Below are 27,913 nucleotides of genomic sequence, written 5' to 3'. Positions count from 1 at the left end.
CCCCGAAGCCCGTCTCCCCAGCAGCAGGGGAGGGTTTGCAGACAGAAGGCCACTGAGTCTTGTCCACCCCTCGTGTTTTGTATGCAGTGGTGGTGGTGGTGGTGGTGGTGGTGGTGATGGGGTTAATGCGGAACAAGAATCATCAGAAATCTGCCTCATCGGCAGTCACCATACAAAATGCAGAGATGCATTCTTGCAGTGCTCCTGGCACTGGGTCCCTACCTTATGAGTGTGTGTTAGAGAGTTAGAGAGTGTTAGAGTGTGTTCCCAGGTAGAAGCAGGAAGAGAAGGAAGAGAGAAGCTACTCAGCTGGCCTTCTGCGCCCCCTTCATTCAGCCCAAGCCCCAGCCTATGGGAAAGTGCCATGCCTGTTTGAGGGATATCTTTCTTTCTCTGTTCACCTTCTCTAGAAACCCCCAGAACCACGTGGCACTGCGTATCAGTGCCCACGTTTTGCTTCAAATCTGAGTTGAGCAGACAGTGAAAGTTAAGCTCTATAGCTTATATCTGGTCTGAGATTTATATGGGGGATATTGAACTCATTTTTCTGTCTGTATTCTTTCTGTTTAAAGCCACTTTCTTTTCTTATTATTTCCTGCTTTTTATTTTATTTTATTTTATTTTATTTTATTTTATTTTATTTTATTTTATTTTATTTTTCCTGAAACATGAAACACAAGGGTAAATACTACTCTGGGTAGGCAGTTGGAACCATTGTCAGTTTTCCTTCTCTTTTCTGCTCTGGATGTAGAGAAGAGTCTCCTGTGCCTAAATTTACATCAATGAAGGAAGGGTTTATGTTGGATTTCCAATCCCATATATATATATATATGTGTGTGTGTGTACATATACATGGAAATTAAAGGAGTGGCTTGCAGGCTCTGTAGCAGCTAGTCCAACCATGGTGTTTCCTGACAGAAAGGCCAAGAATCTGATAGCAGTTCAGTCCACGAAGCAGGAAGGATGGCTCAGCTCGTCTTCAGTATACAATGGAATCCCCGAGAAGTAGGCGCTAATACTCCTAAAGTGATGCCTCAGAAGCAGGATAGATGGACGTGTCAGCAAGAGTGGGCACGAGCAGGCAAAGAAAAGCCAAAGCTCTCTTCTCCCATGTCCTTTCATATGGGCTGCCCCAGAAGGCGAGGTTCAGATATGGGGTGAATCTTCCTACCTCAAATGATCCAGTCAAGGAAATCCCTCTCACGGGTGCCTTGTGGCTTGAGTTTCCGTTGATTCCAGATGTAGGCAAGCTGACAACCAAGATTAGCCATCACATGGAGGGACGAGAGTCTATCACCATTATGGCAGGAAAGTGTGGCAGCGGGCAGGCATGGCAGCAGGAACAGCTGAGCTCGCATCTCAAACCACCAACAGGAAGCACAGAGAGCAGGCCGTGTCAGGATGCTTTTCAGCCTCAAACCTCACCCCCAGTAGCACATTTCCTCCAGCAAAGCTACACCCCTCCGCCACTATAAACAGCCTCACCAACCGGGAACTGTGTGTGCAAATGCCCAAGAATATTGTGTGGAGGTCAGGGGGCCTCATTCAAACCACCACACACAGTGATAAGGGAGCATGAGTGCATTTGGGCCAGGTCAGGGCTTGAACAGTGGACTTGGCAGATTGAAGTAAATATCACAAGCGAAGGCACATTTTTTTTTCCTGGAATTTGTCAGTCTTTGCCACAAATCTCAAGCCTCCACTTTGTTCTTGCCACTGTATAAAGGACTGGGGTGGCTGACACAGTAGGTTGGCCTCACCCAAAGGGAACGAAAAAAGCGAATCGAATTGAAGTCACAACTCTTTCATGAAGCAACAGCTATGTTGCCTCTTTCCTTTGCCAAAAGCTCTGTCCATCTTTCTGTTGGAGGGTAGAGGAGATAAGATGGCAGAGAATGGCTGCTGAAACTAAACCAGGTCAAATGTGGCTCTGAGAACCATCCTAATCCACACAGGGCAAGAGGGTGGCTGTGCTCCAGAGTGAAGGGCCACGGACTTTGTGGCTGTTTGCAAATCCCAAGCCTTATTTTGTAGACACGTTTATCATTCGTTTTAAAACTCTTGTGGCATGGCAGGGCTACAGTCCAAAGCTGTGCTGGGGGGTGAGAGCATGGCAAATCTGCTTCTTGATAAAGAGCTGGCTCCACTTTGCAGGAAACAAACACTACGTATCATCTATGGTTTCACTTACCAGGCTGAAGGAGACAGCTAACAACCAGCTGGTGGAAAAGACTGGATGTATATGAAAGAAGGATGGCTCCTAAGGATTCAGTCCAATGAAGGGCTGTGCTGACTAGTTTTATGTCAACTTGACACAAGCTGGAGTTGTCTGAAAGGAGGAAATGCTGATTGAGAAAATTTCTGCATAAAATCTGGCTGTAGGGCATTTTCTCCACCTGTGGTCAGTGGGGGAGAACACAGCCTGTTGTGGGTGGTGCCATTCCTGGACTGGTAGTCCTGGGTTCTATAAGAAAGCAGGTTGAGCAAGCCTTGGGAAGCAAGCCGTTAAGCAACACCCCTCCATGGCCTCTGCAGCAGCTCCTGCCTCCAGGTTCCTGCCCTGTTTGAGTTCCTGTCCTACTGCATTTGATGGTGAACAGTGATATGGAAGTTTAAGAAACAAACAAACAAAACAAAACAAAAACAAATAAAAAACAAACGCTTTCCTTGCCAAGGTGCTTGGGTCTTGGTGTTTCATCACACCATCCGTCTAACTGCTACGTATGATGGTCTGTCTTTACTGTCGGCCTGACTGAATTAGGAATCACCTAGGAGACACACCTCTGGGCATGTTGTGAGGGCATTCTAGAGACTATGAATACGAGTGGCACCATCCATGGCTGGGATCCCATACCAGACCCCCCCAAAAAAAAAAATGATGAGCGCAGAAAGCTTTGTTCTTCTTTCTGCTTCCTGACTGCAGCGCTCAGTGAGGAGATGGGTGCTGGAATGGCACAGCTAGAGCTGCTTTAGGTGCCACGCAGTGTGTTACAGCTTCAAACTGGGAGCCAAAATAAATCCTCCTTCCTGGAGTTTCTTTAGTTTGTTTGCAACAAGAACAAGAAGAGTAGCTAAGCTATGCAACAAATTATCACAAAGCATAACCACCTGTTACTTATTTCGGATTCCCCAGAGCCATGAATTGCAGCAGATGAAAGCAGAGATGGTTTGATTCTGTCCCAGCTGGGGGCCGGCATCAGCTCAATCAGCCCACTCAGCTCCAAGTGTGACAGTGAATAATGGCTTGCCCATGCCCATCAGATTAAATGTGTACACAGGAGTGCTCCACTCAGAGTCCGGGGTTTGTCGCAGCACAGAGACTGGTTTCTAAAACAAGCAACTCCCCAAAGAGCAGGAGAGCCAAGCAGAGAAACTCAACTTCTCTTCCGAGTGGTGCAGCCTGGGAAGTCACCCATTGTTTCTCTCTGTATTATGATGGTCAAGGCCATCACAGCAAGGATCTCACCTTCGACTGGGAGTGAAGTGCTGGTTAGGATTACCATTGCTGTGAGGAAACACGGTGACAAAGTAACTTGGGGAGGAAAGGGTTTATTTCACTTACAACCCTAGGTAACAGTCCATTAAGAGGGAAGCCAGAGCAGGAACTCATACAGGGCAGGAATCTGGAGGCAGTAGCTGATGCAGAGGTCATGGAGGGGTGCTGCTTCCTGGCTTTCTCCTCAGGGCCTGCTCAGCCTGATTTCTTATAGAACCCATGACCCGGGGTAGACCCACTCAAAACGGACTGTGCCTTTCCCCATTAATCACTAACTAAGAAAGTGCTACAGAGGATCTTACTTTCTCAATGGAGGTCCCTCCTTTCAGATAACTTTAGCTTGTGTCAAGTTTGGAAAATTGGTGAGCAGATTGGAGTGGCTATCAGTAATGATGGCCATCTGGCACAGATACAACATGGGGTTGTGTTAAACTCAGGTTAAATTTTAGAGGTAAGAAGTTTGTTTTCATAAAGTAGGAAAGTGCAGTGGAGGGTTGGGGTGAGAAAATGGAGCACCTAAGGAGTGTCCAAGTTTTAGATACAGATGTGTATCATCCAGATATGGAGGATACTATTTTAAAACTGTGAGAATGAATAAGTATTAGAATACTTGAATAAGTATTATAATATATCAATAAGTATTTATAATGTAATAAAGTTAAGGTCATACATGATAAGAGGTAGAGTACAGAGCTAGCAATCTAAAGACTTAGCCATCAAACAAGGAGGGACTCTGATGAGTGAGCCATCCTGGAAGCTTAGGGAAAAGAAGTTCTAAAGGGAAAATGGAATTCCTTTTTAAAAAAACATCCATGACATACTAATAATTTTAATTTTAAAAAGGCTGGTGTGGGACTATAAGCTGGTAATGTTACTAGCACTTAGGATATGGAGACAGGATGGATGATCAGGAAATTAAGACTACCTTGCCTACACAGTGAGCTTAAGACCAGCCTTGGTTAAATGAGACTCCTGTGTGTGTGTGGGGGGGAACCCTACCCTTAGATGAAGAACTACAAGCAATTAATGACTGCTAATAAAGGGAGAACCACCTTCCCTTGGGATGGGCTTCCTAACTGGTTATCTGATCCTAGTGGCCAGCTCTAAGACCATATTCAAAGAAGCAATGCTAAATGGATTCAACAGGTTGCATTATATATTTATCCATATGTATATATGTATGTCACAGTAATAATTAATGAAACAATAAGAATGCATGAAAGTATAAGGAAGGTTTGTAGATAGAGGAAAGAGAAGAATGGGAAGGGGATGGGATATAGAAAGAGGTGATTGAAGATGACCAGAGTATATTGTATACGTCTATGAAATGTGATAATGAAATCTATTAGTTTGTACAATTAGTACATTCTAATAAAAGCAAAAAAGAAACCAAAACAATTCACTCTTCATTTCTTCATGTTTAGGGGTAACTATTTACATAGGGTCCCTTTCCTGAACAGAAAATACAGATAGTTCAGATATATGCAAACCATCAAATGAGCTTTATGAGGAAAGTAAATTAAATGGAGTAAAAGCAGGCTGCTAGGCAAATGTGTATCAGAGGCATTCCATATGGATCAGGGAAAGCTCTACAAAGAATCAAAATTTAAGCTTCAACCCTACTGGTAAGTGAAAGCCGAGTATAGAGATGCAGACAAGTGATGCAAGCAGAAATGGCCTGGCGGAGCTGCAGAGGGTGAAGCCTTCAGGGAGGGAAAGATCCTAAAGGCATTAAAGATGCTGAAGAAGTGTTGAGAACGAGGCTGGGAGTGCATACAAACCCTCAGGCGATGACAAGGGTTAGCCAGCACCCACAGCAACGAGAGTCCTTGAGAGCTTGAAAGATGTGATGGCACCGAATTTTACACCAGGAGGATCATTCTTGCCACCGAGGGGAGAGAGAATTGTGAAAGGTAAGAAACCAAAGAGAAGAAGAAATGATGCCTGCAATTCCACAGCTCCACCTTCCCAATTTATAACTTACTGATCTTTTTGTGCTTGGCTTCTCTGCTTTGCCTCAGAGAGTCCAAGACATGTTAGCAAAGCCCTTCCCTTGTTTGTCCCCCAATTCCTCTCCCCTCTTTCCAACTGCTGAGTGCATCTGGTCAAACTCAGCCCTAGCTATAGCCAACTGCTCACCTGCCTGTCACACACACCTGGGACTGGCCTATAACAGAAACCAACACCACCCTAACACAAACAAGGGGGTGGAAAACATCCCTACACCAAATCCAGCCCCACACGGGACCATTCGGACAGGTGTCACTTTAATTTCATGACCTTAGGTAGGGTTCGGTGTTTTCCTTTGATAGTTCCCTAGCCGTGCCCTCTCTAGGACTCGTAAGCAAATACCCAATTCCTCCTTTCTGTGCTAACTTTCACATTGTCACACCTGCCTGCCAGTGACCTTGCATTCTGTTCTCCAGAGAAAACAGAAGTTTTATCTGAAATAGCTTCAAAGTCGCTCTGTAGTCAAAACAGAAAGCAGAAGGTTGTGTTCAGGGTCGGGGAGATTGTGCAAGTAGTAGAGTTTCAGTTTGGCAGGGAAAAGCTGTAGAGATCCACCGCGCAACAGTGAGATTGCACGTAATGCTTCTAAACTGCACATGCAAACGTCGAGGTAATTATTTTTTATGTTATTTTGTTGGTCTTAGTCATAATTTGAACAAACAACAAAAGCCACTCCCTGTTCTCTTCGGATCTCGTTTCAGTGAGGTCTCCTGCCTCCTGCTACTCATTTACAGGGCAGTGGGGACCCAGGCTGGCCAGAGCACTGACTTTACCAGGATGGCAATGCTCCTCGGCTGCTGGGCAAGGCAGTAGCTCAGACTGAGAACCTGGTGCCGTGCTTGCACAGAAAACACAAAGAGCTTCCACAGCGCCTGCAACTTCCTCTGCCAGGAGTCAAGCTCTCCAGCCTGGTCAGCAACATGGTCATCATCTGCCATTCACTTCCTTACCCTTCATACGTAAGCTGAGGAACCAGTAAAGACAACCCAGAGATGGATGGGTAGACTTAATAAATACCAGAAAGATGGGTGCCTCTGCCATGGAGAGGCAAAGCGCTCTTAAGAACTACAGCTAGGAACAGCCATAGAAGGTGCCAAGTGACATCAATGGGGAGGAGAGCAAGTTCATGAGAGAGACAAAAAATGCGATGTACCAGGAAGAGATCTGGCTGTTACAGCATATGGGAAAAAGATTATTGGAAGTCCCACCCAGGATCTCCACCAGGAAGACCAGTGACAGAGGCAAGCTGCTGACCCCTTCCTTCATGCACGCTGTCAGGATGGGGCTCAAGGCTACTGGAGGCTCAAAAGGGGGTGTGGAGACACCCCGGTTCTTAGCCCTCTAACATGTGACTGTGAGGGGCCATGTGCTTAATTTACTTTGGAGTAAAATATGTCTGACTCAGAATTCTTTTATTGAACACCCTTTTCACTTTCTTTCCAGAGTGAATCAAGAGAATATTTAAGAAGGCATCATAGACCCTTTCCTATAATTCCAGCAGGCAACCAGGGCAGGAAGCTGAAAGATCACATCTTCAACTGACATGGGATCGATAACACTCTCAAAGTGTATAACCTCAGTGAAGTTTGTCCTCCAGCAAGCTCCATCTTTTTATTTTTTTGGGGGGGGTTGGTTTTTCAAGATAGGGTTTCTCTGGGTAGCCTTGGCTGTCCTGGATTAGCTGTGTAGACCAGGTTGTGGCCTGGAACTCACAGTGATCCACCCGATTCTCCCTGAGTGCTAGGATCGATCAAAGGTATGCGCCACCTTGCCTGGCTGCAAACTCCACCCTTTAGAGGACCTAACACCTTTCCAAAGGGCACAATTATCTGGGGACCAAGTGTTCAAACACCTGAGCTTCTGGAGGACAGTTCCCATTCAAACCACCACACTGGGCTATGAAGTACGCTCCGGGCCAGCAGAGACTAAATAGTGACACTGACATAAAAACAGAGGGATCATATGAAAGAAGGGGAAGTTAGTATGACGTGGAGAGGATAGGAGCTCCACAAGGTCCAAATATATCTGGGCATAGGGGTCTTTTCTGAGACTGACACTCCACCAAGGACTATGTATGTATAACCTAGAACCTCTGCTTAGATGTAGTTCAATAACCAATTGGTTTCCCATAGTAAGGCGAACAGGGACTATTTCTGACAGGAACTCAGTGGCAGGCTCTTTGACCTCCCCACCCCCCAAGGGAGGTGCAGTCCTGTTAGGTCACAGAGGAGGACTTTGCAGCCAGTCCTGAAGATACCTGATAAAACAGGGTCAGATGAAAGGGGAGGGGGTTCTCCTTTATCAGTAGACTTGGAAAGGGGCAGGGAGGAGATGAGGAAGGGAGGGAGAGATTGGGAGGGAATGAGGGAGCAGGATACAGCTGGGATACAGAGTTAATAAAATGTAACTAATAATAAAAATAAAATCATAAAAAAACAGAGGGAAATAAAACAAAGCACACATTGGCCAATGGAACAGAGTAGAGATCTCCCCACACATTTTTAGCCATCACTTGATCACACTTTAAAACAGAGCAGTTAGAGAGCTCTGGGGTAAAGCTACATGCTTAGAGTCAACTGGTTTTGAACAGATGTGTGAACACACAGGGGGCATGGTAGTGTTTAAATAAATGCTACCGGGACAGCTGGATGTCCATATGAGGAAGAATCAAACAGTATTCAGATCCGCATCTCATCTCACGTACAAACATCAACTCAAAATGGTTAAAAGACTCAACTGTAAGACCTGAAGCTGGAGAACAGGCAGAAGACCTCAACAGGCATTTACCAAAAGAAAGACATTTACCAAATGAAAAAATCTGAACACGACAAACTAACCATTAAAAAAAAAAAAGGCAAATTAAAACATGCTCACATCTAGAATGACTACTATTAAAAAAAAAAAAAAAAGGACAAAAAGAAAGGATTTCCAAGGATGGAGAAAATAAAACCTCTACTGTTTGAAATGTAAATTAGTAATGCCACTGTGGAGAACAGCTTGGAGGCTCCTCCAAAAATTAAGACTATCACATGACCCAGAAATCAGATGGAATCTGCGCCAGAGAGGACCTGCTCTCACACGTACATTCGGCACTAGTCAGAGAAGTGGAGCTAGCAAGTCAAAAGCCACGTGTGGAACCACATGTCTGCAATCCCAGATGTCCTGAGGTGGGGGCAGGGGAACCCAGAATTAGAGGCCAGTCTGCACTGCACAGTTCAAGTCCAACCTGGGTCATCTGGTGAGATCCCTATCTTAAGAAACAAAGAACGCCCTGAACAAACAGGTAACCGGAAGATGTGACATATACACAGTGAGATCGTTAACCTTTAAAAAGATGGAAATGTCATGTCAGCCAACGTGACGTGGGTAAACCCTGAGGACACGGCTCGGTTTTGATTCTGCGAAGAATTACTGATTGACTGAAGCCAGATCTTGCTATGTTTCCTGGGCTGACGAAACTCTCGGGCTCAAATGATCCTCCTACATGTACGTGGCCACTGTAGAATTTAAAAAGGTCAGCCTGACATAGGCAGAGAAAAAACTGGAGGTGTAACTGGAGTTACAAGAATAAGACCCATAGATCACAGTACTTAGGATGAGCACAGTGAAAAATAAGGCACTGTGCCTTGTCTAGTAACACACACACACACACACACACACACACACACACACACACACACACAGCGTGCCTGGATAAATGATATTTCACTGAGTAGTCCCAGCTGGCCTGAAAGCCTCTGGAGAACATCACCACAGGCTGCTCTAAGGGATCTCTTAATGCCCTGAGTTCTTTCTCTTTCCAGTGATCTCTGGACAGACAAGAGGAGCTGCCTCCTTGAGCAGTACATGGAGTCTTGTGGAAATTTCCTTCCATTACAGGACTGCTTAAGGTGATACCAAAATTCTTGCTTTTATCCCTCTCAAGAAGTGGCTCCCTTCCACGTTATCAGTAACAGTTCTGGTACCTTTGGAAGAAGCAGGAGCTGAGCCAGTGTGCATTTAGTGCTGCTCCCAGTGGCACCTTCTCACCATCCCATAGGCCACATGCCCTTTGTGACATCTGGGAACATCTGCATTAACTTTCCTTTCTGCAGAGAACTGGCCCTTCAGATAGTAGCAGCTTTCTCAGGCTCTCTAGGTCTTCCACATAATGGCGCCCTAGATAAGGCAGGCTCTGTCTGTAGTAGCCAGGAAGCGGGCACAGCAGGATTTAGCAATGGGCTGGCTAAGGTAGCTAGCGAGAAGCAGGACTCAAAATAACCCTGCTTTACGGAGCTGATGTCTGTCTGTCAGTCTTAAGAGTATTAGTTTCTTTGAGGAGCTTGTGTCATTCCTTGGTTTGTGCAGTTTGGGGCAGAGATGATAAACTTAGGTTGAGCACGCTGAATTTCAACTGTGTAAGAAAGGTGAAAGATAGTCTGCAGGGCAGAGCCTTTCAGAGGCTCTGTGGCAGGTTCCTAGCTTGTTTCCTGTTTTCTTCTTCTTCTGATGTCCATCATCTTTGCCTTTTGGGATGGGGATTGAGCATTTTAGTCAGGGTCCTCTCTCTTGATTAGTTTCTTTAGATGTACAGATTTTAGTAAGTTTATCCTATGTTATATGTCTATATGAGTGAGTATATACTGTGTGTGTCTTTCTGCTTCTGGGACAGCTCACTCAGGATGATCCTATCCAGGTCCCACCATTTACCTGCAAATTTCATGATTTCCTTATTTTTCATTGCAGAGTAATACTTCATTGTGTAGATGTACCACAATTTCTGCATCCATTCTTCAGTTGAGGGGCATCTGGGTTGTTTCCAGTTTCTGGCTATTACAAATAAAGCTGCTGCAAACATGGTTGAGCAAATGTCCTTATTGTGAACTTGAGCCTCTTTTGGATATATGCCTAGGAGTGGTATGGCTGGATCTTGAGGAAATGCTATTCCTAGTTGTCTGAGAAAGTGCCAGATTGATTTCCAGAGTGGTTGTACAAGTTTACATTCCCACCAGCAGTGGAGAAGGGTTCCCCAAGTGGGTTACATAATAATGGGAAGAGAGACTGTCTCTGACATAATCTGATTGGCCTGCTCTTTGATCACCTCCCCGAGGGGGGAGCAGCCTTACCAGGCCACAGAAGATGACAATGCAGTCATTCCTGATGTGATCTGATAGACTAAGATCAGAAGGAAGGAGAGGAGGACCTCCCTTATCAGTGGACTTGGGGAGGGGCATGGGTGAAGAAGGGGGAGGGAGGGTGGGATCGAGAGGGGAGGGAGGGGCTTATGGGGGGGATACAAAGTGAATAAAGTGTAATTAATAAAATAAAATTAAATTAAAAAAGAAAGGTGCAAGAAATGTCCAGTAGTGTAGGCAAATATACCTCCAGGATCTGGATTGCAAGTAGATAGTTCCAGCTACACAACTTTCAGGGGTCAGTACACCCAAATCATCACTTCCTGGAGAGAGATTCCTTGAAAGTCAGGAAGTAGGCCTCTTAAGCCTCAGCAAATTCCTTAAAACTTAAAAGATTTCAAAGTCCCACCCGCAAGGACATACAAACAGTAATCTTTGTAGCTTGAAGAGATTTCCCAGGTGAGCTGCTTGAAGGAAATTCTGATCTGCTGAACTGCATGTGTCGAGGAAGCAGAGCTCTAGGGATGCCTCCCCTGGGATGAGCTTTTCAGGGCTCCTGTAACTCGAATACACTCACTGGTTAACCATATTGGATTGGGGGGGGGGGCTGTTACTTGGTTCTTTATCTGAGTTAAGGAGACATTTGCAAATGCCTCTCCAGAAAAAGTCACACAAGATCTACAAGACAAAAATTTAAGGGTGCTGGAGAGATGGCTAAATGGCTAAGACACAGCACTGCATGACTGGCTGCTCCTAACTGCAGGTCCAAGGGGCCTGACGCCCTCTTCTGGTCCCCTCAGGCTCTGCACTTGAGTAAGGCCCAAGATCTTTGGAGTCTCCAACTATCCCTTGCTTCTCTGACAAACTATGCTTTGGCAAGGGGCAGAAGTCAAGGCAGGTACATCTCTCTGTGGCTTTTCACTACAACCCACAGGACTGAGATGGCAACCTCTGTGCCTGAGCATGAGTGAGACATTCTTTACTCTTTAGACTGAGGTACTGGCAGTCCAGGCCAGGGACAGCTGCCACCATGCCTCACCATGACCCTGACTCCTATCCTGTGCCCTGACTTCTATGGTGTCTCAAGTAGGTATGCTCAGGGGACCTGGCAGAGCTGAGAACAAGGAACATAGCAGCTAACAGCTGAGAGCCCATTTCACAGAGATGGAGAAATGATAAGGAGAGGGATTGCACACGAATGGAGGCATTGTCCCATCTTACCTCATTGACAAAACACAATTTCAAAGACAGTGTTATTAACAATTTTAAGATTGCCAGGCAGGCAGTGGCGAGTGGGAGTTTGCATACCTTTAATTCTAGCTCTGGGCAGGTAGAGGCAGGTGGATCTCTGAGTTCCAGGCCAGTGTGGTCTACAGAGTGAGTTCCAGGACAGCCAGGGCTAAACAGAGAAACCCTGTCTCAAAAAAACCAAAACAACAACAACAACAACAATGAATGAACAAACAAAACAGATGGCAACTGTAGGACTATAAGACCTTCAGGAGCTTTGGAATATAGGGGCCTGGGTGAGTACACTGTGGAATGCCCACAGAACTCTCCTTTCTTGTGACAGTACTTAAAATTGTGGAGCAGCATCAGTTCCACAGGGAAGAAGAGGCTGAAGACTGAATCCGACAGAGTACCGTCATTCACAGGCTGGGCAGAGAAAGCATCTTTCTGGCTCAAGACAAATGAGGGAGAAAGCATTTGGTCTGTGACCCTGACTTGGAAAAGCTTTGCAAATACAAATGCCCTGGCCACAGAATGCCAGGAACATTTTCTCCCACAAACTACGCATCATACAGCCAATTTTCTAGGAGCAAGGGTGTGGCTGCTATACAGGGCTATTACGTGAATTCATTTTACAGCATACATTGATCAATTGGGGGAAAAAAACCCACACAGTGCATGGAAAGAACTGTAGGAAATGCGTTAATGGACCAAATGAGGTGGACTAATAATAGACTCGCAGCTGGCCTAAGCAGGTAATTCGATTTCCCGTGGCGACAGTCAGAGCTACATAACAGACCAGCAATGCCTCTGTGTACCGATTATCAAGCAAGAAGCAAATGGAGTCTCTAAAATTGATTAAGAATCCTAAACGACTCACTGAAACCTGATTCAGAATCAAAGCCAAGAACTGTCCAGGTATATGGGTTAACTCTGAGCGAAGTCTTAGGTGAGAACATTTCCCGAAAAGTGTGGCAGGTCAGAGAGGAGACCCGAGGGTTGGAAGAAGTGGTACGGAAACCCCTCTAGAGGCCTTTTATGAAGTGCTTCTAGCACAGGCCACAGACAAGATGTTCCCTGGTCTGGTGTCCGAGTGGAGCCGTGGTGACAGCTAGGGTTAGAACCGGCGCAGGGCATGAAAAGCACAATGGAAAGCTGAGAGAACACCCTGGAAACTTCCTGTAACCCGAACACCTCTGGAACTGCGAGTTCGCTAAAGGCATCCCTTCTGCTCGCTCTCAGCGGTTCCCCCGGTCCTGAAGACCAGTCTCGCTTCATCGTCTTCTGCTTCTGCCTCTGGGGTGCTGGGGTTACAGCCATAGCTGGCATTACAAGTCACAGATGGCATTAGAGGCCATAGATGGATGGCATTACAGGTTGGTCATGGCCCACTGGCTCTTTCCCTCTCTCCCACCTCCCCTCCCTCTCTTGCGAGTCTCCTTGCCTTCTCAACATCTCCAGAGTTCCGCAGTCACTTTTCGGTTTTCTTCACTAAAACTGGACCCTAAAAGGCATGGATAGCATTTCCCGTAACTGGAACTGTCTTTTAGTGCATATTCGCGGTTAAATCCCTTCATTAATATTGACCGCGATGTTTTTCTTTTTTCCCTTCACATGAGAACACTAAAAATAACTGTATGAGGGTTTCGGAGTGTAGGTCGGTGTAGAGCACCCCCCCTCCGGCATACTAGGGGCGCTGGACTAGACTCCCAGCATCTGAGATGGGAAAGAGGAATAAGAGTAATGAAAGAATAAAATACATGGTGATTTTTAGCGTCTTTGAGCAGTGCTGGACCATGTCATAGAAATGGGCTCAGAAAGCAAGGGCTTAGACAGTGAGTGAGCAGCACCCGGCACTGCGTCTTTGGCAGCAGCTGGGCAGACAGGCAGCTATGGGCTCTGCAGTTCTAACTGCTTCCCTGCCTTTTGCTACGCCCCAGCGTCCTTCGGTTTCCAGGGAGGCATTCCTTCCCTCTCTGCTCCATTTCATTTCTTTGTTCTTCCTGGTACTGTAGTTTCCCCACACTGCCTTATTCAAGTTTACACTCAGCTGTGACGTGTTTGGCCTAGTCCCGGGGCTTTGAGGTCTGATTTGCGACCGCTGCACCCCGCAACCACTCGCCCCCCGGGTGCTCCCTCGGGCGGGGACGGACGGCTCTCCGTGCGCACGTGTAGTTTCCCCGACACTGATCCGGCACCTCCGGTCGTCTCGCCCTTCTGCCGCGTAGTTTCAAGGGCCCTCGCGAGCCCCTCGGGGCTGGCCCGCCCGTGCGGCTACGGCGCGTTCCGCAGACGCAGCCCGGCGCACCCAGCCACTCCCCTCCCCCCACCCCCACCCCGACTTCCTCCCGGGCTCCCCGAACACGGGGCGGTTTGATCTGGGGCGGGAGCGGCGGCGTCTCTCTGGGCATGCTCAGTCGCTGGCTGAGCGGCTGGTGGAGCAGAGCGCGGGCGGAGCGCAGACCGGTCTGCGCCGAGAGGGCTGAGCGGAGCTTGCAGCCCCAACCGAGCGGAGCCGAGAGCAGCCGAGAGGAGCCGAGCGTCGGTCTTGGGGAGACATGCAGATGATGACTAGGAACGTCCTGCTCAACATGGAGCTGCAGGAGGACGACGATGAGGATGGAGACATCGGTGAGTGCCGGGGCCGGGGCTGGGCTGGGCTGGGGATCCGGGGCGGACGTCTCTGCGCAGAAGCCGTGGCTCAGAAGCAACTTCGGGTTTTTTTTCCCAGCGTCCGCTCCGGGCGGTGTTTTTGAGGGCCCCTGCTGTCGGGTCCACCGCACACCTGCCCCGGTTTCCCGGAGGCCACGGGCTGCGCCGCACGCTTGTCCCGCCCGCAGCCCCGCACCGGCCCCGCAGAGACACAGACAAAAGGGCTGGAGCCCCGGGCGCGGGGCAGGCGCGCCGGACCCATTGCCACCAGGCCTCCTGGATGTCAAAAGGTTCCCTCTCACGGCCGGCCTCTGAGCACTTTACAAAGTAAATTTAGGAGTTGGGTGTGGCCTTTCCTTCCTTTCGGGTTTTACTCACAGACCTTTTAAATCAAAGGAATTTGGAAACTCCCTGGTCTGGGCGAATTTCAGGATTACACGCCAGGATTTAGCCTTGACCTTTCGTGGCGACAGCGGTTTATCAGGCACTTATATTCACGGAGAGAGCGAATGGTATTCCTTTTTTAAGTAGTGGAGAAAAGTGTGCACAGGTTAACCTCCTTGGCGGCTCACGCTGTTAAGCCCAAGTTTCTGATTGACCAGACTTGGGCAAGTTAAGGCTGTTCACCTGGCCACCACGGGAACAAGACGTGGGATGCTACACTTTAGTGACCAGCCGTGGGAGGAGCGTTAAAAAGTTACACTCGCCATTAGTACAGTTAGTTTCTTAGGAAAGTACTCTGGTCTGTCAAAGTGAGGATCAACCGGAATAGAAATTGACATAACCAAGAGGCTCCCAGCGCAAACGCTTGGCGCCATCAGATTTCAGTTTAGAAAGAAAATCTCATTTGGTCTAGCTAGCCTCTGTTACATGATAGGGCGTCAGAGGTTGCCTTCAGACCCTGGCAGTAGGCTGCCTTTGCTTTAAGTGACCTAATATAATTCGTGTTTGTTCCATGAAGTAAAACAGCAGATGCAGTTAACTTATTTCTCCCTCCTCTTACCGTGCCCTACCCTCTCCCCATTTAGGTTAATACTTTACTGTAGATAGCAGGCAACCTATGGGTTGTCAGGCAACCCATACTGGCAATTTTTTGGTTGTTCTTGATTGAATTACAAATTTAATGTCCTTATAGAAGGATGAGCCGTCTTGAAGGTTATGGGAGCAGTCTGACAATGGTTTGCAGACTGTTATAAAGTAACTAATTTCCAGCTGTGGGAGAGGAGGCACTGGTGAAGACGGTAACTGAAACCTCTGCCTCCATTCTTGAAGTGTTAAAGCTCTTGGTTAATATACTTCTTCGGTACTTGCCCCTCCAGTGATAGTTGTTCAGCAGTATAAAGCACAGCCAATACTGACCTTTTCTGTTAAATTTCTCCTAGCTTTATAATTCAGAGCAGGAAAATTACTTTGACATGAGGCCCTGATGCCATCCAATGCTAACTGCAAGCCGTGAAGGTGAAACCAGATGGTACTATCATTGAGATGGTCTACGTACGTGTGTGAAGCTGGGACTTCTGGGAGACAGGGCTGGGGAGCTTTATGAGCAATTAATTCAGTTTGTTGTCCGGTACTTAGGTGCCAGGCTGGCCGCATGTGGGATGAACCCACGTGGAGAATTGAAAATGGTAAACTTCCCACGGTGACTTCCTCATTTGCTTAAGTCATGGCCACCAGAAATTATGCCTGAAAGGTGAGATGAACCCATGGGGCCCAGTGTTTTGATTTTTTTTTTTTAAATTTGCCCTCTGGATTTCACCAACCGGCCACAGAAATCCTGTCTAGGCAGCAGCTGCAGGAGATGCCCTAGTGGAGGTGGCCCTGGAGAGGACTGTCCTTGGCACTGTTAATCAGTGGAGCGCCCCTTCTGGATTTAAAAGGCGATAGAAGCAGGACTGGTGAGACGGCCCTGCTGGTAAAGGCATCTGCTACCAAGCCGGAGGACCTGAGTTCAATCCCCAGGGCCCACACATAGGAAGGAAGACTCTTTGTTTGGGTGTTGGCACTTGTGTCCTACCTTCACCCCTTAAAAAAATGACAGCAGTAGCTTTTATGGCCAAATGTAGACGCACTTGATTAATATATTTATTCAGTGCTTCTTACCCCACTAGTAGTTTGTATAATAGCTTAAAAAATGTTTTTATGTTTTGCATTGTCTGTGGTTCAAACTCTGCCAAGGGAAAGGGATTCTAGATCTGGGAGCCAGGAGGAAGAATGAAGGGTTCAGATGGTGAGTTTGCTATGGAGAGCTGATTGGTTAGTTTGGCTTCCCAGTTAGGTTAGATGGTGGGTGGTTGGAAGCTTTAGGTTTACCATCTGTTTTTGATAGTTGACACCATGATTTCTCACACTGCCTGTCATGTCACTTGGGAAATGGACAGGGGACCATGTGAGGGAATGAATGGCCCAGCCATTCCTCTTCAGACTTTGTTCTTTTTCACTGGTACTTAGTCTTAGGAAGACTTATGTACTCCTGTGATCTCTAGTCCCTCAGTCCATTTCAGGTTTAATCACCCCCAAATCTAGTCCTGGTCTGTTAGGCCTCATCAATATCAGTTGTACAAGCCTTGTGTGCTAAGTGAAGGAGGCAGTGTGTTGGGCTAGGGCAAGAGACAGCCCTGCCCTGGAATGGGGTCCCTTGAAACAACAGAAGTTCCTTGTGAAGGGTAGCTTTATTGAAGTATATGCATAGGAGGGCATGAGAGAGAACTTTCCAGAAGAGATGGTTAAGCTGTGGGAAGTCTGGCCCATGCAGGTACGCAAAGGGCAGGAGAGTTTCCAGGGCACAGACACCAGGTGGGCAGGACATGGAATGGCTATCCTAAGAAGACACTGTAAAGGTCTTGACCTATCTGTGGCTTAGGAACCCCAGAAAGGTGTCATGGAAAGATCGGACCTGGGAAGCTGAGCATTCTGGGAAGTGGAACCTGCTGGGAAGTGGAGGAGGAGGGAGATGGCGCAGTAAGCCTTCCCAGGAATTGGTTTAGAAGTGGCTGCAGTGGCCCAAGGATTAAAGAGAGTGTCCTAGAGTTTAGGATTCTAGCTGTCATACCTAGTGTAACTTCCAGTCTTGGGTTGAGTGATGGGAAGGACAGGTGCTGTGGAGTGGGTGGTAGTGTCTGCTACGTCATTATTTTCTTGGCTGCTTTGGCTCAGACCATTGCCTTCAGCCCCACGCCCTCTCTTTCTCAGTGACCTTCAGCCTTCCAAGCCTGTTACAAACGCCTATAGATAGTGCTGAAACCCCAGCCCCAAGTGACCCCTCCAGGGCATTCTCACATTCCTTGTTTCTTGGTTCCATGTACTCAGTCTTAACTCGCTTTTTTTGTCTCTGTGGTTCATGATCTCTGCCTTTATTAGCTCTACAACTGAAGAGTAAATTTCTTAGTGCTGGGTGGAGTTCACTTAAGTCTTGTAGGGATTATAAAAAATATCTCAAATGATGTACCTATCTGTAAAACAAAAATTTAAAAGAAAAACATATGTCTCTTTTTACCCTCTTCTAAAATATAAGTTGACTTTGAGTTTTAACCTTGCCCCCTAGAGGCTTATGTAGAAGCCAGCGAGTTATTTACTGAAAGAATGAATGAGTCCTGTGTATGTGTGTTATATTATATGTAACATTCCGTTATATATTTTATACTATATGTTATATATTTATATATAATTTCTTATTTGTTTACTTATTTTATGATTTTGGAGACAGTCTTTTTATAGCCAGGCTGTCTTTGGGCTCTGTAGACAGCTGAGGCTGGCTCTGGACGTCTGATACTCCTGCCTCTGCCTCTTGAGTGTTAGGATTACAGGTCTGAGGCACTACACCTGAATGACTCACTCTTGAAACAGTTTAACATAATGCCTAGCGGTTTTATGGCTCTGTACAAATCTCTTCTGCGTTATCTAGCTGAAGAATACATACTCTTTTATTCTGCTTCGATACACGCCTTATGGAAGTAATCAATTACTAGTGCTGTAATCAATGGGTGTGTCAGGAGATATCCTGGTACGGAATGGTACCAAGGAGGAAAACATTAGACTGTGCTGACCTAGCTGTAGAGAGGTGAGGGTGGCGAAGCCAGCTGGGAGGGCAGAGAAGACAGATGATAGAGTTATGGTTCCTAAAGGCACAATGGTTTAACCCCAAATGAATGCAGTACTACTGCCCTCATCTTACATGCTATGATGTGTTCATATGTGTGCATGTATACACACACGTGTGTGTGTACGTAGTTTTTAACAAGAGGATGATAGTTAAAAACAAACAAACAAACAAACAAACTGTGATCCAAGTTTTTTTCCCTTTCAGTCTAGTGTCGCTCAGTTCCATAGCCTGTCACCACTTGCTGTCCGCATTCTAAATTTCGAGCCAAATAGCAGCTTCCCGAAAGGTCCCCTCGTGTCACTCAACTCTCTGGCAACCTGCTGTTCTGCGTGTGACAAATGAACTCTAAGAGAATTACTCTGAAAGAGTTTGTGTAGGGGCAGGTTGGCCACAGTGGCATATGCTGCTGCTTCCTCACTCTCCTCCCCCCCCTTTAGAAGCCAAGAAATTTAGATCAAACACTCCTACAGACATTTACCTTCAAGATATGATTTTATCCATACTTGTGGGAGACATTTGTGGGAGATAACACCGTATTATTAAGAATCGTGTAATCCACGCCTGAGGTAAAGGATGGCATTGAACTCTGAAGGTGGTATTTGAGGCAAGCAAGATTGAAATGAGTGTGTTTTGATAAAAGCCGCCCTGCAGTCAACACTCTTTTCTGTTAACAGGACATCTTGACCAAAAGCTGTAGTCTTACTGGGAGATGCTTTGTGCTGCTCATCACGTTGCCTTTCACACAGTAGGTGTTTAGCAAAGCATTTGCTATAGGACTTTAGGCTTTCACGCCACATAATTTAAGCTGCCTGATCCACCTTAGTGTGTGTTCTGGCCTGGATCTGCTTGAAAACAGCCTTGTTTAGAACAAAGAGACACCTCTAATTACCTTCAACCAAGGCAATGTGCTTCTGGACCAGTTCCTGAATTTTAAGACCGAGAGTGTGGGAGTTCTAGAACCCACGTTGTTGTGTTACACTTATATCTCCATTATTAGGGATCCCTGGCCTCTCGCATGCCAGGCAAGGGCTCCACCACTGAGCTACACTGCTGGCCACGTCATTATTATGATTCCTTTTTGCTCCTGCTTAGCTTTGTCTTTTCAGCCTTGTAGCTAAAACTCATTGGCATCCACGCTGAGAAACAGCCAGTTTGAAGAGCATTAGATGAATATATCATCAGTAGAGGCTGTTGGATGTGGGCCAAGAGCTGTGCAGAGACGTTCAGCCAAAGCACCCAATGGAACATGCAGAGAGAGCGACAGCAAGTTGCAGGGTTAATGACAGCTTTCTCTGCCTCTGTATTTATGGGTGCCCTGGCTACACTTTTGAATGCCAGTTGACAGATCTTGCTTCGGGAAGTTATTCAGCAGCCAAGAAGACTAAGAAAAGAAAAGATATTCTTTTGTCGAGTCAGATGTTGCTTCTTTCATGTTTAATACTTTTATTCTAGGGCATTGAAACTCTACAATTTGCCACATCTTTTTAAAATATAAAAAAACTTAAGATTGGGGGAAAGAGTATCGGTCTTTTAAAGTCCTGTTTTCTGTAATATTTCTTTTAACTTTGACAGAACTTTACCGTTGGGTCAAAGTCATAAATAGATGTTCTTTTAGAAAGTACAATTATGCAAATTAGAGGCTTATTTATAAAGCTTGTTTGGTAGAAACCAAGGCTCTGTTTACATAATTGAAATTTTATGATCTCTCCAAACATTGTAGCTAGATATTAGAAAAAAAATAATATTTGGCTTTGTACTCTCCAAATGATAACCGAGTTTTTCTTGTGCTGTCTTCACATAGACACAGCCTTAAACATTTTTTTCTAATTTGTGTTGTTTTTTTGAGAAGCACTATACAAAAGAAAAAAAAACAGTTTTTAATTTTCAAAGCAATTAGAACCTTATTGCCTTTAAGATTTCACTCTCATTTATGCAATGATTTGAAATAGTTGCGTTCATTTGAATCATTTATTTCGTTCTGTGACTTATGAAGCAGGTTCTGAGTGTAGCAGTTGTGTAAAAAAACAACCTACAATTTCTGGATAAAAGAAAAAAAAAGCCAGTATTTCTCAGTAATATGTAAAAGAAATGGGTGTAAGTTTAGTGGCTTTTGATGCTGCTTAAGAAGAAGGTAGATTTTTAAGAGTCTTTTGCTTTCTTCGGGCCAAAGGCAATTCTTACAGAGGACTGAAAGAAATTTTATGGAAGAAAAGGGGGCCCATGAAGATACCTGCTGCCCTCTTTTGCTGAGCGGGGAAGGAGGGAAACAGTCTTGAGTGACATCTGAGTTTGTATCTGCTCGTACCTAGAACCCGTCACCTGAGACAGTTTCTTAGCTGTCAGAGCCTGTCTCTTCAGTCAGGGAAGATGTTGGATGATGTTTTTAGAGCACGCATGCGTGCACACACACACACACACACACACACACACCTGCTTTTCAGTAATTAGTACCGTTCTCTCTCTTACTTATTCATCCATTCACCAGAAACTACACATCAGGCACCATGGTGCTCACTAAGGCCGCAGTCTCTTGTCATAGTGTCAGCATCCTTCCTCCCTCCCTCCCTCCCTCCCTCCCTCCCTCCCTCCCTCCCTTCCTTCCTTCTTTCCTTCCTTCATCATGGGACCTTCTACTCTTAACTTCTGACACTCCTAGACGGTTTCCTCTGAACCACAGTTGCATGTGTGTGTTGTATCTTGTTATATATCCAGGACTTTAGTGATGATCTGTCTGAGGGTAGTCACAACAGTGCCTGTTCTACAGCACTGGGTGTTTAAAAGTAAGTTAAGGAGTAATAGCCAACTGTTTCTGCAGAGATAAATATTGTGGTTTTTTTTTCCCCCTGTATTTTCACAGTTAGGCTGATAAAGTGTTCTAAACACTGGGAAGCATGAACAGTCATTCTTTTTAGGGAACCTTAGCTAAAGGCTGTAAGGGTTAACGCATAGTAGGTTCCTTAATACATGACTGATGAGATGTGGAGATTATAGCCCCATCGGTAGTCTCTGAGGTACATGTCCTGCCCTGGTGGCTGTCAAACGGGCTTTGCTGAAGTGTGTACAAACCTGCATAGTCACTGAGGAAGGAGACACTCAGTTGGGTGACTGTGGTTGTTTGAATGGAAATGTCCCCCATTAGCCTATAGGCAGTGGCACTGTTAAGGAGGTGTGGCTTTGCTGGTGTAGGTGTGGCCTTCTCGGAGGAAGTGTGTCACTGGGGGCAGGCTTTGGGGTTTCAGAGGCTCAAGCCAGGCCCAATGTCTCTCTCATTATATGTAGAACTCTCAGCTACCTCTCTATCACCGTGTGTGCCTGCATGCCCTCCTTGCTTCCCACCGTGATGATAAGGGATAAAACTTCTGAACCTGTAAGCCAGCCTCAATTAAATGTTTTCTTTGATAAAAGTAGCCGTGGTCTCATGGTGTTTCTTCAGGGCAGTAATACCTTCAGTAGGTCAATGGCTAGCTTTCATTATAAATTAGCCCTTGGAACACGTCAAGGGAAAGAGCAGAGGATGACAGCTGGTGAGGTTCTTACTGAGAGGAGCTCTGTATGACCCACTCTTAATGCTGGAAATACAGAATTGAGTTCAGTGTTTTACAGAGGGCAGCAAAGCAGGAACCTCCTGAGAAGAGAGAAGGGCAACCTGATGTTTAAAACACTTTCAAACTTTCCAGTAACTCAGCTTGTTCCGTTTCAGTCTTCTTGTCTCCAGACATCTTATAGAATTCAAGAATATCTGCATCTTGACCTTCTCAGCTACATTTTCCTCTGTGCACAGACTTCCAGGGTTGTCTATATGGATAATCTATATGGATCTGGAGGGGAGGAGGGACCAGGCTGTGGACTGGAGAAATCCTCATCACTTCTGAATCCTTACAAGTATAGACCAGGTCAGCCAAAGGTCTGGATCTGAAGGGAAACCCTGGGCTACCCGGCAGGGACTTACTCTGAAGGCGGAAGAGAAAGGATGGCGCTGCCCTGTGTGGAAAGACTATTTCTGCCGTCTGTTTAGTGATAACCCCACTTTTCTTTGGTCAGTGGTGTGGCTTGACAATCCTGCCAAGCTTTGGCTAGCTTTGATGCAGGCCAGTAGCCCTGTGCTGGCCTGGGGTCTGTATTTTGGCCGCCTGTGATGTGGAAAAAACGATTCCTGGGTTGGTTGTTTCTCTGCTTTTTCATCTCAGGTCAGCTGCTTGCCCTTCTCAGTCGTTGATCGTTTTTGTTAGAGTCTCACATTGTCTGCCTCCATATTTCTTTGGATGCCTTAGCCTGGCTCCGCACAAAGATGGAGAGCATGCGGGTTCACAATCCCGTTCAGACATGCACCGGCCCCGTGACCCTGAGGGATCAACATGGAGTTCCTCTGTAAGATGAGGCTGTGACGTGGGGTATGGGGATGCAGGGTTCTGGTACCTGCTGAACCGAGTCCTCCACAGTTGTAAACCGATGCTGCTAAAGCTTCCTGTCGCTGTTTTCAGCTAAGTCTTAACCCAGGGTTACCTCTTGGATCATCTGCAGACGTTCGTTCCTTTTCCCTGAGCCAGTGACTTCTACTTCCACATGCCATTGTCACTTTGTATTTCTCTTTTCTCGCTATTACTGTCTTGAGGACTGTGGCCCGGGTGGACTTAATGCATAGTTCCTGATGAACAAATAAGAGAAAGAAACTGACTACGAAAGAGCTGACATATGACTGGACAGGTAGGCCTTTGGGTAGAGACTGGCCCTTGGGCATGCTCTTGGCCCATAGGTCAGTCCATCATAGTCATTATAAAGCAACTAAAATATGAAGAAGTGTGAGTGACTGGGCTTTAAAAATCAGGTAAGGCTTTGTGGTAGCAGATGCATTTCATAACAGGGTTGCATCACCTTGACACAATTTTAGTAATAAAGATCTGAGGACATAGTGTAATAGCCTTTATTCTAAAAAATCTCTAAGAAATAAGGCCACACGTGCGTACAAAGTGTATTTTGATTGTACTCCACACAACTTGCCCTGGAATCACTTCACGTGCCCCCTTTCAGTGCATGTTCCCTTTCCATGTGGTCTTCCCCACCCCCATTAAATAACCCACTGAGGCCGATTGTCTGAATAGAAACAGTCATCTACAGGAGCACAGGCAACCTATCAGTCACCACACCCCTAAAGAAAAGTTACCGCCTTCTCCTCTAGCTTGGACCCTGTGAGCCCCTCCCCATCCACGGTAGAATTTTGGCTGACTTGATCCTTAACAGGTCTTATGCAGGTAATTATAACCTTAAGTTCACGCCTGTAATGGCTGTGCCATTTACAACATTCCTCCTCACTTCCCCACCTCCAGGCTACATTCTTTCCATCCATGCTTCCTTGATGCTTCCTGAGCCTGTGGTTCAGGGGTTGATTTAGATATTCCATCGAAGGCTGAGCACTCAGGCACTTGCTGACCTGGCCCAGTTCTGAGTCTGCACTGGCTGTTGTCCACTGCACAAAGAAGCTTCTCTGACTGATTGGGAGGTGAATTTAAAAGGAAGAAGTCCAAAATGTTTAATTGCCCGTGAGCCTTAGCATTTTCTGTTCACTGAATAGTGTTTCATTCTTTTGAATTTAATGATAACAAAGGTGAAAGCTCTTTGTCATTTGCAGGCTAGGTTTAAGAGACAGCGTTTTCTCATTTTGTGTACCGAGAAGCTGGGGGCAATTTGCTCAGTGTGGACTGCCCCTCCAAGAGCACCAGAGGAAAGCTAAGAGATTGCATCCCCTTCAGGTGAGGGAGAGCAATGCGGAAGGAAGAGGGGAGTAGAGCTTAAGGTTGTTTGCTTGACATTTACCCCTTTAATAGATTCGACCTCTAGAGCAAGCCCAGTTCCATCCTTCTTCACAGTGCTGGGACTCCAGCCTCTGCCACAAGGGCCTCTCACATTTCCTGCCTCCATTTTAGCGTAAATAGTGTTTAGAGACCACTGGGTACAGGCGTCTATAACAGGCTCATTGCAGCCTACAAATCACAGAGGAGATGTGGACACTTGCAGACATGCCTTTCATCATGCTTAGGGTAAGCGAACACCAAAGGCTCTTCAGCAGTAGGGTAATCATGGTTTTCCTGGGCGTTACAGTGGCCTGAGCTGTGGCTTCTGGCTCCTTTCATACTTCATGTACTTATTTTGAAGAGCTCAATCATAGATAGTGTTGACTAACTTATTTGACCAGGAAAGTTTCTTTGAACTCTGGCTGGATTGCTAGCTGTAAGACCTGATGTTTTTGTCATTTCTTCTGAATCACGTGTGTAGAGATTTCATTTCTGCCAGCACACCAGAACAGTGTCAGCCTACTCTCTTTATTAGTTCGGTAGATCTTCTCTAAAGATTGCGCGTAGGCCGTGTGTTCCGTGAGGTCTGAGGCTACAGAAGCAGGTAGAGACGGCTGCACCTGTGGTGGAGTTTGTAGTCCAGACTCGATACATAAAAAACCAAATGCATGCAGGATTCTGCTCATTTATTGAAAGTCCATTCAGTGCTTTCTGTGTGCTAGTATGAGGCTTGGGCCTGCGGAATGAGCAGTAGATAAGGTAGATGGCCCCGACCTCGGCACATGGGCCGCCTGGCAGGGTAAGGCAGACAGATCGACTGAGCGCAGCCAGCTATATTTAAAGGTTGTAAAAGGAGAGCCAACCAGTATGGCACAGTGAGAAGAGATCTTGGGTGCGCCCTGCCACTGTCCAGGGAAGGTCTGCCACTGGGGGATGGCTGGCAGTGCAGTTGTTATTTTCGTGATTCCAAAAATAACACCATCTTAGAGGAGCATGTCTTTGAAAAGCAGGGCTGGGATAAGGCTCGAGGGTTCATTTGGCAAATGTGTAAAGCCCTGCGTGTGTTTTCAGATTTCCAATTCCAGTTTTTCTGTGGTTTTTCATGCACCTTGCAGAAGACAGTTGCTCACAGTCCTCAGCCCCACTCTTCCTCGGTGTGTTGGCTGTGATAGCAACACTGGGTTGGAGGCAGCAAAACTTGGTTGCATCCTCAGATCGCTTCATAATGGCTCTGCAGTTCAGCTGAGCGTAATCCTCTCCCTTGTGTAAGTTTTAAAGGGTTGGGGTGCTGACATCTTTCATGTCATCAATTCTGTTGGTTTTCCTGAGTTGTCAAAGGAAGAGGAGAGACAGAATGGGTGCAGACATTCCCTGTTCGCAGCCTGTTCCTCTCTTGACCTCAAAGGCATGGGGACCTAGGGGAGAATGAATCGTCTGGATTCTCAGCCAGGACCACGTTCTCCTTTGCTTCTGGGCTGTGAAGCATGAGTCACTTCTTTTGGGAAGAGGAGGGACCGACTTTGCTGGGAGTCATAACCAAGCCCCCGGAACATGAATCAGAAGTCCTCTGAGGTAGGAAAGCCTCACAGCTGCTTCTTCCTCTTGTAACCCTAGCTGGATCCCTCTCCCTCTGTCCCTCCCCCTCCCTCTGTCCCTGTCCCTCTACCTCTGTCCCTCCCTCCTACTCTCTCTCTGTCCTTCCCTCCTTCTCTCCTCCCTCCCCCCCCTTCCTCATGCCTCCCCTGTGAATAGACTGTGAACACTCACATAGTCAGTGTGAGCATCTAGCACAATATGGAAGGGCAAAAGTTAAGGCTTGTTTTGGTTTTAGTTCACGGGGCAGGAGGGCATGAACACAAACTCTGTTTTCATTTGCTATTTTAAAACCCTGTTGCTCGTTTTTCTGTATTAGGTTTGTTCCTAGTACAACGGCATTTCAGCATGAGTTTATATCCACTGTGTGTGGTCCTTGCCCAAATGGGCACCTTCTTTAAAGGGGAAAGTGATAAAGTGTGAGAGGTACTGAGGCTGTCTTCCGCCATGCTTTTGTCAGACCATGAGCTCCAGTGATGCTTTTGTCAGACCATGAGCTCCAGTGATGCTTTTGTCAGACCATGAGCTCCAGTGATGCTTTTGATCATATTTTTAAAGTTCACGTCATAAGTAGTGATATGTAGGCACTGTTAGCTGCTGTGCTTGGCAAATTCAATGTTGGGTGAAACTACCACCCACACCCATGTAGAGGCCATTTCCTATGTCCACCCCCATCCCGCTAAAACACCCATTCCTTTTCTTCAGCTTCCTTCCTCAGTCCAGGGGAATATTTTAATGACCTCTCCTGCAAACTGAGTGTGCCAGCAGTCAGGTTTCATGTAAGTGGAACCAAGTGGAATATAATAATCCTTTATGCCTGCCCCTTTTCGCGTGAAATGGTATTTTTGGATATTAAACTAAGTGTGGTTACCTATCCCTATTAGTCCAGTATATTGGAACTACAAGAACATCTGGAAAAGACCCAAGGGCTAAGTCTTAAAGTGCTACCTAGCATTACTCTTTTTCATTCTATTTAAAGTCAGGTTTTTTTGTTTGTTTGTTTGTGGTTGTTGTTTGTTTTGTCTTAGTTACTTTTGTAATCTTATCCACAGCTCACACAATGCCTTTGCCTGGGATTGGAAGTTAACTAACTTTCAGTTTGCGTTGGTGTGGGGGGGAGCGTAGAGAAAGTGAACTCATTTCATTTGCTTTGCTGTGACTCTGAGGCCAAACTCAGTCATTTGCGCATGCTCTCCCCGGGTGAGCACGCTCTGGCGCCTGTGAGCGCCAGCAGTCCACAGAGGAGTGAGTGCATGTGGGTTTGATCCCTCCACCCAAGAATGTCAAGTGTAATAAATATTTTCCCCAAAGGTCAGCACTTTCTGGTGTTCTGACCAAGGCATGCTTTGGATGGATATTCTTAGCCTCGTTTGGTAACTGAAGAGCCCTAAGAACCCAGACCTAAAACTGGCCTATGCAAAGGGAAGGGTGCAGTACTTCATGTTGGCCCCAGATACTAGATTCCACAATATTTGTCCAAGCCCATGTGTTCCAGTTCTCAGAGAAGTTATTTGGCATGGATGTCGGTTTCCCTGCCCGGTGACTCATGCTTTCTTAAGGCTGATTTACACTATTAGTCACTCGCTGCCTAAGCTACACAGTCCGAGGAACTGCCTGAATCAAATTGCTGTCCCTACTCACACTCCCCCTAAAGCTAGCTCTTGGTTCCCGCTTCCTAGCAGGACCACACCCAGTCTGAGGAGCCAATTCTGGCTCTCTGAGCAGCTCAGAAGGATTCATCATTTACTGTTAGCCCCGCAACAGTCTTGAGGCTCAGTTCTGATTCTATTTCCAGCCTCCCACCACATGCCCCGTGTGTCTGTATTCCTGTGTCGGAAATGTTTTTCTTCAGCTGAGATCCCTTGGTTCTTGTTAGTATCCTCAACTGCCTTCTTGCCTGGAATCCTTGTCCAGTACGGTGGTACTC

The 27,913-nt window shown here is 46.4% G+C and overlaps 1 protein-coding gene across 2 annotated transcripts in view; it reads left to right on the top strand.

Annotated features, from left to right (window-relative positions):
- The first annotated feature begins 14,258 nt into the window (after positions 1 to 14,258).
- Positions 14,259 to 27,913, top strand: part of Ano6 (anoctamin 6) — a 162,244-nt gene continuing 148,589 nt past the window's right edge. For both annotated transcript variants that reach the window (XM_060388748.1, XM_060388747.1), the window contains exon 1: positions 14,259 to 14,481. In XM_060388748.1, the coding sequence (XP_060244731.1) occupies positions 14,409 to 14,481 (73 nt within the window). In that variant the 5' untranslated portion in view covers positions 14,259 to 14,408. The remainder of the gene's footprint in view (positions 14,482 to 27,913) is intronic.

The sequence above is a fragment of the Meriones unguiculatus genome, chromosome 8 (assembly GCF_030254825.1).
Source record: "Meriones unguiculatus strain TT.TT164.6M chromosome 8, Bangor_MerUng_6.1, whole genome shotgun sequence".
NCBI lineage: Eukaryota > Metazoa > Chordata > Mammalia > Rodentia > Muridae > Meriones > Meriones unguiculatus.
Note: the sequence above shows the minus strand (reverse complement) of the source record. Positions and strands in the feature narration are given on the sequence as shown.